Source organism: Centrocercus urophasianus, unplaced genomic scaffold (genome assembly GCF_019232065.1).
Source record: "Centrocercus urophasianus isolate 14NV4802_14NV808 unplaced genomic scaffold, USGS_Curo_1.0 seq_16, whole genome shotgun sequence".
NCBI lineage: Eukaryota > Metazoa > Chordata > Aves > Galliformes > Phasianidae > Centrocercus > Centrocercus urophasianus.
Genome location: NW_024884711.1, coordinates 24,092,833 through 24,110,777, shown reverse-complemented (window position 1 = coordinate 24,110,777; position 17,945 = coordinate 24,092,833). Strand labels below are relative to the sequence as shown.

Genomic DNA, 17,945 nt, shown 5'->3' with positions numbered 1-17,945 from the left:
CTTCTTTTTTTTTTTTTTCTCCCCTGAATGCTACTAGAGTTACAGAACAAGGGGATCCTACCTGGCAGTCTACAACAGGTCAGTGATCAAACAGGGCGCAGTGAGACAGCAGCCAAATCCTGCCCCATCTCCTGAGAACTACGGAAAGCCAGAGCTTCTCAGCCCATGAGGCATCAAGCCACTGCACCCCAGGCTGAGATAATCTGTAGCATGCTCCCTGTGAGCACACACAGAATGGATCTCTGCACCGACTGAGGCTGAGATGCACGAATTTGTTTTTAAGTTGCTGCTCAATGCAGTTTTCAACACGGCTAGAAGCTGCTTGAAAATGTGACCTCATCTGTCTTATGACAGCAGAAACAAAGATAGATTGAAAATATACCACCATTGCTATGCCCTGGTGATCAAAGCCAGTTTAAATAAACACTGTTCTTTATCTGGAAAGTGCACTGGTCTCTGAATAACGATTCATTTTACTTAACGTATTTACATTTGCTAGAACAAAATCAATACACCAGGTAAAGTAAGCTGTAACATGAACAGACAGAACTCGACCAAAATGTGAAGTATAATCATTTACCCAGGAATATACCACTTGTTCATTAAGATACCACTCACTGCAAGGAAAACAATCTTAAAAACATAGTGGATTGTAAGTGCAGCCTACATTCAGGAACGCATTATGTACTGAGTTAACATTAGACAGCCTACGTCTGCTGTGAACTCAAGGAAGCATGAGTAGTTTTTGCCATTTCAAACAGCCAGTATTGCTGCAAAAAGTGAAAATTAGTGGGCGCAATAACACATCAAGAAAGAAGTGACGTGGCAGAGTGGGTGCCACAAAGTAGTAGCTAATTATTAATTTCTGGAAAGGTTAGCATGAATCCTCTTTAGGCCATAAGCTACAGCCAACACTCACAAAGACAGATTCTGTATTAAGGAAACAAACTAAGCTGTGAGAATTATACAGTGCAGTTACAGGCATGATGCACAGATACATTTACCCTTTCATCAAGAGTGGCTGGCCTATCTAGGAAAGAACTGAGATGCTCTAGTAGAGTCTGCTCTTGAACCGGATCTGTGGTTAAACAGAAGCCTTAGTCCACATAGGTAATCTTACACACCATACTTTCATGTAGCTCAAATTAAGGAAATTAAAGATACTTACACAGCCACCAGCAAGAATTTCTGCAGCCAGTGGGACGGAGCCATCTTTACTCATAAACTTATCTCTCACAAAATCATTAACCTTAAAAAACAAACATTGATGAGAGCCAATAAATCACAAGGTTGGGGAAAATGCTCTTTTTTTGCAACTAAAAATGCAAATACATCCATGCAGTTAAAAGATACTAAACAAATCTTAGATTTTATATGATACATTAATTGACTATTATTTTCTTCCCAACAAAGATTTGCAACATTCAGTTTTGAATCATCGGAGAAAAATGATAACAATTGGTAATTAAATAAAATAATAATTATCAAAACTTAGCGATAAACTCATTTAAGATTTTAAAATATTCACAACATTTGCAATTTGAAGTATAGTTCTAAACAAATATCAGAACGTTCAGTAATAAGTTTTAATGCAATAGTAATTCACTTAACAGCAGTAAGTATCTTTCACGTTTTAAAATGCATTTTACTAGCTTTTGTGAATAACCATTGCATTAAGATCGGCCTATAATGAGAATTCTTCAGTGTTTTCAGATCATTCAAGAAATAACAAAATTACAGAAGACAGACATTTAGGAAAAAAGGCACGCAAACAAGTTCCTTTTTTATCAACACTTCACTCCATGTTCAAATTATCTCCTGTAGTGCAAAAATTAAACATACAGGAACTACGTGAAGAAACAGAAACAAAAGCCCTCCAATCTCAATAAATAATTACTCATTCTTGCTAAGAGGTGAAACCAAAGCCCTGCACTAGTTACAAACAAGCAGACAGATGAAGAAGTTGAATAAGCTTGTTATATTTTGGAGCCAATCCAAAAATAAGTTTTCAGTGAGATTCTTAAAATACGCTTAGAAACATGTGACTTGTATGCCACTTGCAGCATTCACAAGTGAGATATAAACAGTTGCTTTGTGCAATTAAGTTTCTATCAAGCAAAAACGATGGAATGCACTTTATCAACTAGCTGACACATAAAGAATAAAAATCCTTAACAAGCTAACTGTAATTAGATGGACTTTAAAATGTGAGGAAGTGCAAGAATAATCCATTTGCAAACTTACAGTAAGTTTTATGGCCTTCTCTGGTGCTACTCCTAATAGCTGTGGTAACAGACCTGTAAGGTAGAGAAAGAGAATTCAGTGCATCAGTAACTTGGTATTAACTAAACAAATCAACAAATGTATGTAGAGATCACCACCTAGAAGCGGGCAATTTTTACAGCAATTTTGTGTTATTATATTTAATGAGAGTACTTAAACATTCCATTTTGAGAACAAACTCTGTGCTACCACTTCAAGTCACAGTAACTTCCTACATATGCTATAGTTACTTTAGCTTTCTTAAATCTGTGATATTAGCTCACGTTACACTTAAGCACCAACACAGATCTGCCAACTATGTTTCACTATCTGTCCTACACTTACATTTATTTTCTGCATCTCCACACGAAAATGTGTGAAGACTTTCTAATAAATTCTGGAAGATACAAGATACAACTATTTCAAAAATCATGACTGCAGAACTTTTTTTTCTGGCAATAAAAACAATGGCGTTAGAAGGTAGAACCCAAGGGGACAGGAATCAAAATAATGTAAAACATTTGACCATGTACGACTGCATTCTTGAGCATACTGCCCAGCTAACTCACCAGTCCATAGAACAAATTATGCTACCTTCTTCCCAGGTATGGAATTTATTTTGTTGGAAGTGATGCAGTATAGAACTGAAAGCAAGAACCTAACTTCTCATTTCACTTGCCTGAAGTGAACAGACAGTATCTTGTTTGGGCTACACAACCTCAAAACACACAGAGCTTTGCAAATAAGCCTGGGGCTAGAACAGTGTTGCAAGCATTGCCAAGGGCACTCTTCAAATCACACAGGCTAGATGCAGACCCCAATGCTTTAGAATCCTAGACAGCACCTCTGGGTACTTTCTACAGAGTCTGACATTTACAGTTCTCCAAATATGTTGGAGAAAGAGACAACAACTAACCCCACTTCTAAGAGCTCACTTGCAGAAAAGCATTTCCCCAAAGAGCTAAAAATCAGAATAAGAAAGAGATAAATGAACACGCAACGTTGTATTCTTCCATCCTGGTACCATTTATCAGCTTTATTGGCTATCAGTGATAATCTTAGCAAGTAAAAGATGGCAGAGGATAGCACCGTTTGGATGTGGTAGCCAAAAAGTCAGTCGTGTTTATAAACTAATGCCTTTAAAATTTTGCACTAGCAGTACTAGGATTTTTGTTTTTAAATTGTTGGAAAGAATGATTAATTTCTGGTATACACATACACCTACGATTTATCCGAGATTCATGGAAAACCACGATTGTAAGGCTAAGCACTTGAACAAAAGAATGCAGTAGTACTAAGTTTGTGTACAGTTCCTCAAAATAAGATTTTGCTTTACATTTCACAATTTGAATTTCTGAGTCAGTTTTAGCTGCATTAGGTGACTTCACTGAAAAAAACATTAAGTCAAAATTGTATAATTAAATGTTACATTTTCTGCAGCACTATGAATAAAAGACTAGGATATACATTGTACAGGATATCTTTACAGCTTTAACTTTATGCAGACCAAATTATCTTTGTAAATCTTATATTAATCTAAATTTACATCTGTAGGACTTACGTGGCTTTGTATAGACATTTTGGCTAATGAATTTGTATCTTCAGTGATTAAAAAGATGCTTTTGCCAGCTGCATAGGGAGGAAGAGGGACTCGCTTGCTTCTATACCTATGTAACAAAGCTATTTCTGAGTGGTACATTTGTGGTCCAATTATACTAACTAAATTCTTGTTATTATTTACCCTTTTGACGGGAGCTCTGAAGCACTGTTGAAAGAGTTCAGAGCATGATAAAGATGGTAAGTTTTGGAAGAAGGAAAGCATATCAAGCGACACACATGAAAACGCTGTTTTTCTCTTGGGGTTATCTTCACGTGCTGGGGATTCTTCAGTATTACTATGCATTAACAGCTCAGCAATATGACACATGCACAGATGTAGGACAGGGTTAGAATTATCTGACAGTGTCTTGAAGAATGTATGCTTTTATTACAGAATAACATTTTGCACATAGGCAGCCTGCTAGTATAGTATACAGCAAACAGATTATACAACCCATTTTCATATATCCAAAACTCTTGTGTAGCAATTACCACACACTACTTCATATCTGACACATCATCACACAGTGACTCTCTGGAAAGGTGAAGTTATGCATGAGACAGAACATCAGAAACTGCATGCAGAGTTTGCAAGATCGTACAAGTTACTTTTTGAAAACAGCCTAAATACAGCCAAACAATACACACACAAAAGCTCATCCAACCCATTTGTGGTGATGGTATTGAGCAGAAATCTTACTTGGCCAAAGCATTCTTCAGTCTTCTAACAGTGAAACTTCAGTTTCACACTGTGTAATGGATGAGATTTTCCCATCACGTTAGAAAAACCCACTGTATGAAGGAGCTTCTCAGTGTAGGTTAAATATTTGAAACTATTTTGGCACGCAGTGTAGAAGTGTGAACGGAATAATGCCAAATTTTCCTATTACAGGATTCGTGCAAGAAATTAGGCAATTAATTTCCAGTTGACATTTAAACACAGTTTAATGAGACTGCAAACTAGGTTTTTCTTTCAGGAATATTCTGTGCTGTGACAAAACATTACAATATTTGCTTACACTCCCATTCTACAAAAATGGTACTTCACTGCAAATTCCAAAGGAAAGCACTGTCATGGTCTTGTATCACTTCCATGAAAGTCCATCAATAATAATTAAATTGGATGATGAATGAATGAATGAACGAATGAATTTTAAAATCTAAGATTGGAAGGCATCTGTAGTCAGTGCACTGTTAGAAGCACCATCTGAAGAAATGAAACTAACACATTTCTCAATAGCTAATAACCATAGATAACAGTGTCTTCTACAGCCCTTTTCTCAGTCTCTAGGTAAAGTGCATTAACTAACATGCATGACTACTGAACAATTCAGTGAGCTACATTTTATTGGTACTTAAATTTCCCATAGAAATTCCATCTAGAGTAGATGAAATAATCTCTTAATCTCACTGGTTCAGACTGTTAAACATTCTGTGACTCATTAGGGTGAACATGCAATTAAAATATTATTAAGAAATATAAATGATTTCATCAGTTGGAAGAGATGTTGACTGATCAGAGATTCCAATCCTTTCTTATATTTGCATGTATATAAATACCTGTGAATTTTGGAGTACATATTTCAGATACAAGTGTAACCACAACATTAAATTATAGATATCTAAGGTGAGAATTGTTTTAAGCCATGCTGAGAAAGAGACAGACAAAAATTTTATCTCAGGAAAAAAAAAGTGCCTAACAACACAGCATTCAAGTAGTAGATGCTAAAAAAGTAAAGACCCTACGGAGGTTTGTATCATATTTGCCTTTTAAAATTGAAGCATCTTCTCAGTAGCAGTGGGTTGGTTATCCTTAGAATTCCATGCTCTCTTTACATCCACAAGATGGTGTAATTTATCCTTATCTGAGACAGTGGTTTAGAACATGGTGGTTTTGCCCTTTTCAAGTTTGGAATAAAATAGCAATATAAGGAAATACATCAGTTCACTTTATTGGATGGAACTATGCATCTTGTATTAAAAATATCTTTCGAAATGGCTCAGTTCAGAGAAGGATTTGTAACTCCTGCTTGCTTTCTTGCAGTGTGGTATGGCAAACAGACCACCACTCCAAATCTTTACATGTTTTTTGTTGTTCTAAAATAAAGGTCTTGCATTACTGTTCTGTTAAGTAGTAGGAGAATTCTATCAAATACTGCTCCCTTCTCCAGCAGGATTAAAAAAAAAATAAAAAGTAACACCGTGTAAGAAAGAGTGAGCAGCAAGAGTGGTTTACTAGTTTGTCTTACCCAGCAAAACATTTAAGACCAGAATTAGATGACTCTTACCTTAACTTTACTGCATGACATTGGGTAAATACACTGATCTATCTATAAAATGTTTATTTAAATTTTCTTGCCCTTTCAAGCTTAATTGGAAACCTTCGTTCTGTACTTGCCTGCTCAACCTTCCCCAGTGTGATCTCCTCAAAAATCAGGTAATGGAAATCAGGCAATTATGGGAATGCACAGAGAACATGTCACATCTCTTAAGGCTCCTTCACCACTTTACTCTTTTAAAAGAGAAGTTAAATCAGGCTGCCCTTCAGGTAGCGAATGTGCACAAATGCAGGTCTCAGCTTCTGAAATGGTGTTCTTTTCTATTGCACAATTTCTCCTATATAATCCAGAAATGAGATTATTGCCCAAGGTTTAGAAGTTCAGCTGTACCAAACTGGTATTTGGTCTGGGATTTCACTATTCAGTACTCCTGGGAAGACTGAAAAGTAGTAAAGGGGACAGAGAATGGAAAGATCAGCAATGCAGATGGAAACTTCAAAAGTTGACTGAATTTGGCAATGAAAAATCATTTTAAAAATATGACAAACAAATGGAGTCAAAATCCACATTTTGACATTTCTGATTTTTTTTTTCCAGGCAAAAAGTCACTATACCTCAGAATTTATATATGACAGGAGTGAAGACTTGTGGAATTCTACATGTTTATTCTTTCAAGATAATGGAAGATGGAATACATTTGCAGGGAATATATTCTGTTCTTTTGCTGTATTTTTTTTCTTTTATGATCACGACTGCTATAAACCCTTACAAAATAGAAACCCTGTCAATACTCCTTATTAAATTACTAAGCCTACTAAAAAAAACTGCCTTGATCACATTTAATAGTAACAGACTCTTCCTGTTTCCAGTTGTGCTAAAATAATCACAAAGTTTGTATTTCAAGTAGAAGCCAACTTACAGCAACTGAGATCATACCTCATAGAGTGTCAGTGCACCACAAGACATAATTTCAGTGTTGTTTTACACTTTGTCTTGTAAAGCTGTTAGTGTTTTTTGCTGTTGTTACTGTTGCTTTTCAGGTGCATGCAGCTTTGTCAGACCCTAATACGTTTTACTGACATCTTCCACTCCTCGTTCCTGACTCAACTGTTTTTAGAAATTTGTTTTCTTTATTATATACATCTTGTTTTCAAAAGCCTAAAAGGAGTTTTTAAGCTAGATTGCTAAAAATGAAATAAATAATGCAGATTTCAAATCCACCCCAACAAACATCACAGATGGGAGAGAAACATCTTCAATAATTCAGATAGTAGAAGTATAAGTCAATTTATCTCTTTGACAGAGAGGAACTAGTCTTATGAAGTAGTTAATGATTCTTTTAACTACCTCTGACTTACATCATTGATGTCATAATTGTGACAAGGGGAAAATTAAAACAAACAAACAACAAAAAAAACAACAAACAACTGTCATCTGACTGTAGGTACTTATTTAAAATGTCCAAAATGAGAATGATTTAGACCTCAGAGCAAGTGAGCTTTCACAACTTTGTCCATTTACAATAGAGGGAGAATGGAACAATTAATTTCACAGCTTGGGAGTAATGGTTACATATAGTAAGCTAAGTTGATCCCAGCTCATCTCTCTGGCTGACTCAACACTGACAAGCTTGGAAGGGGTATACATAAAACTTCATCAATTTCCAATGATCAGTGAAGCACATGGAAATGGTTTGGAGAGACCTGATTTGTCATATAAAATATCAAAAAGGAGATCTAGTTAATAACAAGGGACTATATTTTCTCTACAGATGCTTTTAATAGAAAGACAATAGACGAGAAAGGATGTTAAAACAAAAACAAACAGAGGATGATTTGTCTTAACTTCTTACCAAACAAAATTTTCTTGGTGCTAAGGACTGCTAAGGAGATGAAAACTTGACTAAATATATACTTTTTGCTACGGGAAATTGCAATTCTTGCCCTGTTGCAGATGGAAAGATCCCACAGAAGTGTTCTCATTACAGTGAGGTTTCAGTTATCAATAAGTTCACAACCATCCAGCTAGAAAGGGAATGCAAATTAATGCAAGAGTATAAATAAAGAAAAAGTACAAATCGGACAAAACTGAAGTATTAACAAAACTGGCTTAAAAATTCAGTTTTCCTGAATTCTTCATACACTAATAGTATATGCCAGCTTTCAAACTTACCTCTATAAAGCCCAAAGAAACCTTCATAGCGAAGCACTTTCTTGAAGCAATCAAAGCTGTTTTTATACATAAGTTCTCCCACAAAAGATCCTGTAGAGCGCTGGTTTTGCATACGAGTTTTTACCAAATCAATTGGGTAGACTGCAGTGGCTCCAACAGCTGCAAATAAAAATCAAGCTATATGAAAACAATGATTTTGCATTTGTGGTGTTTGATTGCAACTATCATCTTCCACATATATATCTCAGTGCTCAGATGTATCTTTTTTCTCAATATCATGTTCTGGATACAACTAACTACCACATATAATTTAAACAAAAAGCATTTCTTGACGCTATTTCATTATTAACCTGATTCTTCTGAAACTGCTTTGGTGACAAATTAAGTAGAAATACCACCAGCAAACTCCAATTGCTCATAAATTCCAAAACTACTGTAGACCAGATGACCTCTTCCACTGCCATCTTATAGTCGTGACATTAATTAGAAAGGGATTTCAAGGAAAAGATGGGATGGGAAAGTCTTCCACAAAGAAGGGGAAGTGGGAAAGGGGAAAAAGTACAAAAGGAAAACAGTGAAGACGAATACTCCTTTGCTCAGCCATGACTAACCTCCAGCAACTGAACCAAGGGCAAACCTGTACGCTGATTCTGCAATCTGGATGAGGACTGGTCGAGACACATCACCTGGAGCTTTCTGTCAAGACAGGATGAAAAATAAAAGGGAGGAAAAGTAAAATAATCAGAGTACTGCATTTCTTAACAGAATATCTCAGGATCAGAAAGTCTATCAATACTTAGTAGAAATCCCAGAATGCACTGGAGAATTTGTCTTTATAATAAAATGTCTTATCCATGCATTTCCAAGCATCATATAGCATAGCCTCTTCAGTTTGGGATAGAAAAAATAAGAAAGACTGATGGTACAAGAAATTATACAACTCCAAAATCAAGAACTCAAATTCATACCTAACAGGGCACACATTATGCCTTATTGTCATGAATTTTCTACAGCTACAAGCAGCTCCAGTTTGGAATTTCTTTCTAGCATGGAAAAAATAGGTATCCCTATTATTTCTGAGGCTATCAAAGCCCATATGCAAGCATTTGCTAAAGGACAGTGAGATTCCATAAAGCACTCCTACAGTTTCATTTGCTCACAGTCCGTGAGTTCAGATTCAACGTAATGAAAAGCAAATTTCAGAAGTGCTTGAAATTTAAAATCACTAGCTAATGAAGGAAAATAATGAGTGTAACAAAATTATGCAGAGGCCTTACATCTGCTACAACAACAGTTTTATAATCCCACTTTATTATGATACTAAGAAACAGCGTCCCCAAAGCAAAAATGGAAGAAGTTTTCCCTTTCACAATTGCATTTTACTGCCACCTATTGTAACTTATGTTACTTGATATTCAGACCAAGCTTTTAAATCCTTTAGGAGTCTTCTAGGAATAGATGGTCAATTTTTACAAGTCTACTCATCTGAATTCACCCAGCATAGTCAACATTTAGTCACCGCTCAAACTCACAAAAAACCGCCATGCTAGACACCGTCTTAGAGTCGCAGTGGGGTTGTCCAAGTGTAGGGGAAGGAGGAGAAGAAGAAAGAGAAGCAAAGGAGATGCATGTGTATACACATACACACACAGGCCTGGCTTACAGCCTGGTAGCCCTAAAAATGTAGCTTGCATCAACCCATTGTGGTCAAACTGGCGTCTCCACATAGACCCAGAGTAGGAAAAAAACCAACAAAAAAAACCCCACGGTTTCACAAGACACAAAGTCAAGACTGTCTTAAAATAGAGACAGAGAAAGAGAGAAACAGAGATGGTTAGTTTTAAATCTATCTGTATAGAAACTTGTATCATTAAAAAATATAACATATGCTACAATGACATGAAAAACTAAAAGCTCAGTAAGTTTGATATTTAAAGAACATTCCTGTTTCATTTTGCCTCTAACAGAACAAAAGTTCATTTTGTTAGACCACCAGGAGAAAGTCAATATCCTTCGGGCTTTGGTTATATAGTGAATATTTATGATTTTACTTAAACTGATGGTATGCTAAACATAATCCCTCCTATTTTCATACTCAGCAGAGCATTGAGCAAAGCAGAGGATACTCTGAAACCTTGAACCTGTGTGCATTTTCAGAACAAGGGTTGCCATTTAATATGCTAAATGCTGAATTTACTATCGATACTCAAGCAGGAAGTCTTTCCTCATTAAAAAGAACAGAGAGCAACAGAATCATGCAACATAAACAATTTAATTAGGTACACATCTAATATTTACTGAATGGCTGGATTACACTCATATATTTTTATCTTTCCAAAGTAAATTACATTTAACCAGTCAAAATGCATCCCAAGAGAAATGGGCACAGAGATGAGAGAAAATAAAGGCATGATGCACCTTAAAAACTGAATTCTAACAAGAAGATACACCTCACAGATACTGTAGAGTAACTCAGTAATCTGAGAACACAGAAGGATGTAGGCTCTCTCTCTAACACCGGAACCAGAACACAATACATAATAGCGTCTTACTGGTTCCTTTTCTTACCTGTCTCTGAGCCTCAGCCAGGTTGTAGGGCAACGTTCCTTCCTCCAGAGGAGCAATTCTTTCAATGTCAGCTAATGTCATACGCCTGAGGAAATTAATTCAGCTTAGCAACTGCTAGGAGATGTGTTTTTGGATCACAAGGAGTTATCTGCATTTGACCACTATACCACACCCTTCTGTTCCCTACCACCACCTCCCCCTCCTTCAGAAAACATGAGAGGAGGAAGGGAAAAAGGGAAAGATAGACAATTCTTCACTTACCCCCGTGGCTCATATAAATCTGCTAACTGAAACAAGATGTCTACTTCCATGGGTGTAACCTGACCAAATTTCTGAGCTGCCAGAACAAACTCCTCTGCAAGAGAATAGAAATACAGAAGAGAAAGAAAAATTGTCAAACCAGATACAAGTAATCCAGCGTACCTTACACTTACTTTGAATTAAGCAGAAGATGCTAATAGTGGAAAAGAAAGAGAAAGGGAAGGAAAAGAAGTGACCCACCATAAAAGGGTTCCTGCCACTATATAAATGTATGTTTGAAACGGTATATCCACCATGTAAACAAGTACTACTCTCTGGTCTTGAAGCTGAGTACTATCAGTAGGAGTGAGGATATCTGACATACGGTATCAATCAGTTGTGGGTCACAGGGAAAAAAAAGCAAAAGAAAAAAAATCAAGAGTTAAGAGATGTGGAACATTTTATGCATAGTCCCAGTAGGCCGCATTAATGAAACTCTGGCACTGCACAGGGAATTCTCTATAAAGAGGTTAGATATAGCAGATAACATCTTGTTCCAAGCTTGTCGATCGGCTTACTGTGCTGCCAATACAAGTTCATGGAATTCTTCAACTACCCTTGAAGGTCACTTTAATAGGCAGCCAATTTGGCAGGAGTCCTAGGAAGTTTTCTTAAACTTTTAAATATCTTTACATACTTTCCTCACCCTGCCCCCACTGGCAGTTTACTGGGACCTTTTTCTGACTGAAACAAAATGAAAAACCTGGAGGGTGGACTCCAACAGGAGCGTACAAAACCGAATGGTGTGCCGAGGAATACTAACAAAGCAGGCTTTCTCTTCCTCCCATTGATTTAAAAGCATACAGAGGAGATCTTCCCCTCCACCCACCCAAAGCAAATGCCCATGGAAATTTCCAGATTGCAAACATTTATACAAACCCTTAGTGACTTCCACATCTTTTCTATTTCCAGCCAGAGTACTGTAGATCTTTCTAATGAGCTCCATGTTGTTAAGGAGAGAATTAAATCCATTAAAATAGGAAAAGCTGACCTGATGAGAAGTGGTACCACCAGCAGCCTAAAATGCAGAAAGTAAAAGCAGAAAAGAGTGCTATTAAATTAAGAAAAATCTTAAAATAAAGATTTTCAAACAAAGTTATTTTTACAAGAGTGAGGGTATAAAAGGATTTTTTTTTAAATAATGTAAAATAAAGAAAACTATGAAAGATTCTTATGTTACTGAAACTAATCATGACCAGAATGTAAAACTCTCCCCATCCTACAAACCTAAACAAATACATATGCAGGATTATAACAACATAACCAGTAGTAATTTACAAAGTTCAAGTTTCAGTGCTGTTTCAGTTGGAAATGTTTTATAAGTTGGCTTATTTCTAGTAATGAGGAAATCTACTTCTACATGTAAAGTATATTACTATATAGAAAATCTCAACAAAATCAAAACATATTTTGAAAGAGGTCAACTCAAACATTTAAATTCACATGCATTTCAAGTTGTGAAAAAATGGCAGTAAGCTCTCAGGCTTGTATCAGCAGTCAAACCAAATGGAAACAACAAGGTTTGCAAAGCTGCTCATTCTCAAATGAGAACCGAACTTAAGCCTTTATTTTGAAGTGGTCTTGGGCCTACACACAGAAAAAGAAACTGGATCAGTTCACTAAGTACAAGATTGATGGACTACAAAATTTCTGAAAATAATGCTTAAGCTTGTCAAAATTTAGTTGACCTTGAGGCAGAATCAAAAATCTCATATGACCCAGGAAAGCTGCTAACAAGATTGGAAACAGAAGAGAGGAAGAAGGTCGGAGAAATCATTGTCAGTCCACAAGTCTTCTGGCTATGCTTTTTACTGTATGCTTCTTCCAATATTCTGCCCAGTTTGCAGTTCTCATTGCTTTACATATCTCCCTGGAATTCTCTCTTACAAATCAAAGAAGAAAAGACTTTAAACCTGGATAAAGCCAGACTTCAGATTACTTGGAAAGACTTGCTACAAATTCCCAAGATTAGAAACTGTGGTCAAAACCAAATGTACCTTTTTTTTTTTCCTCTTTAGTGAATAATATTTAAATTGGCCTATCACGATGTATTATAATGTGATAGTTGTAACAGAAGTTCATGCTCTCTGAGAAACAGAGTTCATGAAAGACAAATCTTATGTGTGCTGGAAGACCATTCTTAAAAACAAAACAAAACAAAACAAAAACCTAGAGATTTTACTTGGGAGAAATGGTAGAAAATTAATTACTGAAAATTACAGAAAAACAAAAACATTTTGCTTAATGGGCAACAGAAATAGAATCATGTCTAAAAAAACAAGAAAACATCCAATAAAAAATAAAATGCATTTCAAGCTGACAAAAGCATACATTACAGTGTACCAACAATCAGTCAGCAGTGAATATCCCTGGGTGATATTGCAGTTCTTAGACTGCCACAGGTGTTTGGACTCTCAGAACTGAAATTGCAATGCAAGTCCTTTGAGGATGACACCCCAAATGGGATGTAAAGGGTTGGTTGCTTCTAACCCAAAATATTTGACACAGCCCACTATAAAAGAATGACCAGAAATAGTCAGGTAAATTCCACATTTGTAGGCCCCACAACAGCCCATCTAATTGCTTTGTCTCATGTTTCAGGAAACCAGTGGAGCTGAGAATTTATATTCTGTAATGAGGGATAACTTCTATATGCATAGATAATTTTTGCTGAGCTTAAAAAAATGCACCTGTAACATGGATCAGTGGTCAAACTACATAAAAAATGGATCTCAATCTTGGATTCCATGATTTCCCAATGATGCTACCAGAGCTACTCACAGCAACTAGACATTCTTCAACAAATGGTGTCAGCATGTGTGGTCGGATAGTGACCATAATGTCCCTGAAGTCCATAGCTGTGACTCTTCCAGCCTGAGTATTGTCTCGCTGCACAAAAGCTTGTTTTGCATGTTCTAATTGTATCTCCTGAAAATATATGTTAAAAAAAAGTTAGCTTCAGAATTATTACCGTAACAGACTTATTTGATGCAATCCTACAGAATATCTCACACTTAACAAAACATGATTACATGTAATCCTTTCAATTGATACAGTATGTATAGCTCTCTGCCTTTTCCATTTGTAGCATAAATGGCCTCTGCCATTGAGCTCAGTACCAAAAACAACAGCCATGACTTCTCTGCTCTGTGGGCATTAAGTCATGCTGTTCAAACTGAGAAACAGAGGGCATATATCAACAAACCAGTAGAGGTAATCTCCCATGTGTGAACATTGAAGTGTTCCAGGATGTGCATTATCCAGTTTATTGTGTGTGTCATTACAAAACAAAATATGTTCTGTAAAACTCTTCACTGCTGGTAGAATATGGTAAGAGATTTCTGCAATGACTTTCAATAATCCTGAAAGTACTCACTCAAAAAGCATTCTCATCTAAAATATTTTTATTTATCTATTAAAGACAATCACTGTTTAATTTAACTCTTGATATCGAGACTGTGTAAAGATTGCTTCTCCATATTTCAGCACTAGTAACAGAGACCTAAAACAAGCATCATCTATTGCAACCACCTCATAACCTGTTTGTGATTCAGACGTAACGCTGAGAAACGAGAGGGCAGAAAAAAAAGACTTTATATCTCCCAAAAATGTGTGTCTTTTTCTACTGTGGCCTTTGCCCTTTCTTCATAAATTACTATTAGAACACTTTGTTATCTTTTAATTAAAAGGAACAATCCTGCACAGATGGTAACTTAATAATACATATCAATGTTTTGTCTAGTTCTACTAGCTTGCTAAAACCAGAATTACATGCTGGTCATGCAGTCTGACTTACCAATCAGTATTTCTCTACCAAGTGGGACAAAACAAATCATTACCATGTCCCTCCTTCCAATTTCAAGCCTTGTAAAAGCTTCTTCACTGGAAACTCCGTGCTAAGTCTGAATGAATTTTAATAATCAGTTACTCAGGAAATTGAATCACTGCAGAAGTATGTCAGCAGTACTAGACCAAGTCTTGCAGTGGACAATGGCACTATCCTATTACTTTCACTCTATTTCCAAATACACACAAAGTCCTGTTAAGCCAAGACTTGCAGTAGCCAAGAACCAAAAGCATGATGTATTCACAGAATACAATCACCTGAAAATTGGTATTTTTCTTACAGCAACATTTAGTGGAATTTAGAGAGAAAGGCCAAAAGCCAATCCAACAAGCTTAAGTCCACATCCACAGGACATCTACAGCCACTGCTCAGCCTTACGCTCATTCACTCCAGTCTGCAGCCACCAATGCATGCTGCCATTCAAACCATTTTTTGTCTTTTCATTTCAGTCTCCAGCTTCTCTAATTTCGGTCTTAACTCATAATTAAAACACTATTTATTGAAACAAAAGGTATGAAGAAAACTCCTAATAACTTAAGCAGAAGGTAAAGGGGAAGGGGAGAGACAGGAAAGGACTGATCAGTATTTCAACTATGCACTTCATTCACAGAATTATTCAGAAATTTCTGCTTTTAATAAGAAATGCTTGTGAAGGTTATAATTCGAAGTGTTACAGTCTAAATTCTGTCATACTTCCTTTACATTACAGCCCCTTATGTGGATGTGTTACAACTGAGTAATCCAGCTGGATGTAGCTATGTAAGCTCCTGTCTCACTGCAATTCTGACTACAGTTTCAACAGAGTTTGAAAGCAAGAAATTTAGGGAGGTTTACAGTGGGAAGAGCACTACCATGCAAAACAACTTGTCAGCTTAAGGCAGACAGCTAATTCAGTAGGCACAGAGCTCTGAAGAGGAGTTAAGTGTATTAAATTCCATTCCTAACTACTCACTACTTAGTGGATAGAAACAGAAAAAATGAACAAAAATATGAACAAATTAACAACAAAAAAAAAGTCATCTAATGGTAGCATCACTAAAAAAAATAAATTGAATCTACCAGAAGGACTACATGAGAAACCGAATTCTGCTTTCTTCTCTCTCCCTTTTTCTCTCTCATTCAATTTATTTTAACCACTGAAGTTGCTGGCAGTCCCACGCTGGCAGAACTCAGCACTAAAATGCAATAAAAACCCTGGCACACCACTTGCAGAACACAAGTCCAGCCTGCTACCACCTGTGCACATCAGCCTGCAAGCTGGGAGCTATGTCTCCCTGTTGGTAGGACCTGGGGTGGGGGTAATGTCATAGCCACAGAAGGAAAGCAGGGCTCACATTCCAGAGACACATGTGAAGGGCATGTTTGTTGTCATCACCCAGATAATTACAAAAAGGCTGTTAGTACTACAATCAAGTTAGGAGTCAAACGATCTCATTCTTCCCTTGCTTATGCGATATCTTTCCATCTTCTTGGTACATGTGGAACTAACTAGAGAGGATTATCCCACATGCTCAAAGTGATCCAGGACACAGTGCTTAGCTGCAAAAAGACAGCAAGACAAAAGTCTGAATAGGATGAGGTCAGCCTTCCATAGCTCTCTATCCACATCTTCTCTTTAGTTCAGAAATGAAATGGCTTAAGCAGACCGCAAATGGCTACTGAAGGCTCATCCCACCTTCATGGTAAGGTAGGCTCTCTTAGGCTACTTAGGTTGTTTCGAGCTGAGCAAAGCACTGTTTTGTTCCAGTTGCACACACAGAAGGAAGCATAAGGACCTTCTGTCACATAACATTCCCAAGAGGTGAACAACACACTGATGTACGTGTGAGAATTTTCCGATCATTATATGGAAACAAGACTCAGTCTCATAACTAAATATCTCATACAAAATCTGCCACAAAACAGGCAGATGTCACTCCTTTAATAACTAGATATTGTATACCAACACAGTAAATTCCTTAAAGTGTTTAGCACAAAAGAAAGGCCATCTGTTCCATCTGACTCTGAGTCTGAAAGTTAAGACACTTCACAGCATGATTAACTGTGCTTCAAAATGAGGCTCAGCAGCTACTAGCAATTTATCAGGGAAATTTGATGAGATATTCTTAACTCTACCTATGCTGTGTACGTGCAGTCATATAAAAAATGCCACCTTAAAATAAACCGAAAAAATAAAGCAAATCTGTAACATCTAGAGATGCTCCACAATCTCCAGAAACATTTGTTTCACCTATTTCTGTCCAATATTGCTTACCGAGACAGATCATGTTTAAAAAAGAATACAATCCTCATTGTTTTGCATTATGAATTACACATTCTAAAGAATTTTCTCTGACTAGATTTTTTGTAAACCTAGCTATACTCAAGCAGTGCAGTTTCTCCTTTGATGATGCAAGTCCAAAATTCCCTCAGCTCGAATAAGACTGTGAAAAATTAATTTGCACATCATGGTAGGCATGCTGGCACCAGAACATTTGTGAAATTATTTTCCATCTAGACATTTTATCTAAGCTTTCAGTTACAGCTCATTATAAACTTCATTACTTTCCAGTTAGATAGAAACTATGCTCGGGTTCCATTCCAATGGATCTACAAGGCACCAGATGCAGCACAGTCCTTTCTGTTGGAGTAGATCCTTGGGTGTCAATTATAAAGAGTACTACTTCATCAACTAATATGTTAGACATGAATAAATTCCCAGATAATGTGGAAATTGAATTAGCAAGTCCACATAGAAGCATACATTAAAATCCATTCTGCAGAATAGATTTCACATGCTGGGAAAGGGGCCAATGTTACGCTTCATGAAGCAGACTTGTCATTTAAGTGATAATGGAACATGACTATATCCAAACAGATACAGATGTGACTGATATGTAGCAGAGATATCTGGGCTAATTTTAAGCTAGCAAAATTAG

General features: G+C 36.6%; 1 protein-coding gene across 2 annotated transcripts in view; it reads right to left on the bottom strand.

The window, feature by feature from the left end:
- SLC25A13 (solute carrier family 25 member 13) overlaps positions 1-17,945 on the bottom strand; it is a 92,877-nt gene that overhangs the window by 28,078 nt on the left and 46,854 nt on the right. For both annotated transcript variants that reach the window (XM_042816541.1, XM_042816542.1), the window contains 8 exons: positions 13,962-14,108; positions 12,060-12,198; positions 11,142-11,235; positions 10,881-10,965; positions 8,924-9,008; positions 8,313-8,471; positions 2,245-2,297; positions 1,169-1,249 (listed from right to left, as the gene is read on the bottom strand). In XM_042816541.1, the coding sequence (XP_042672475.1) occupies positions 1,169-1,249; positions 2,245-2,297; positions 8,313-8,471; positions 8,924-9,008; positions 10,881-10,965; positions 11,142-11,235; positions 12,060-12,198; positions 13,962-14,108 (843 nt within the window). The remainder of the gene's footprint in view (positions 1-1,168; positions 1,250-2,244; positions 2,298-8,312; positions 8,472-8,923; positions 9,009-10,880; positions 10,966-11,141; positions 11,236-12,059; positions 12,199-13,961; positions 14,109-17,945) is intronic.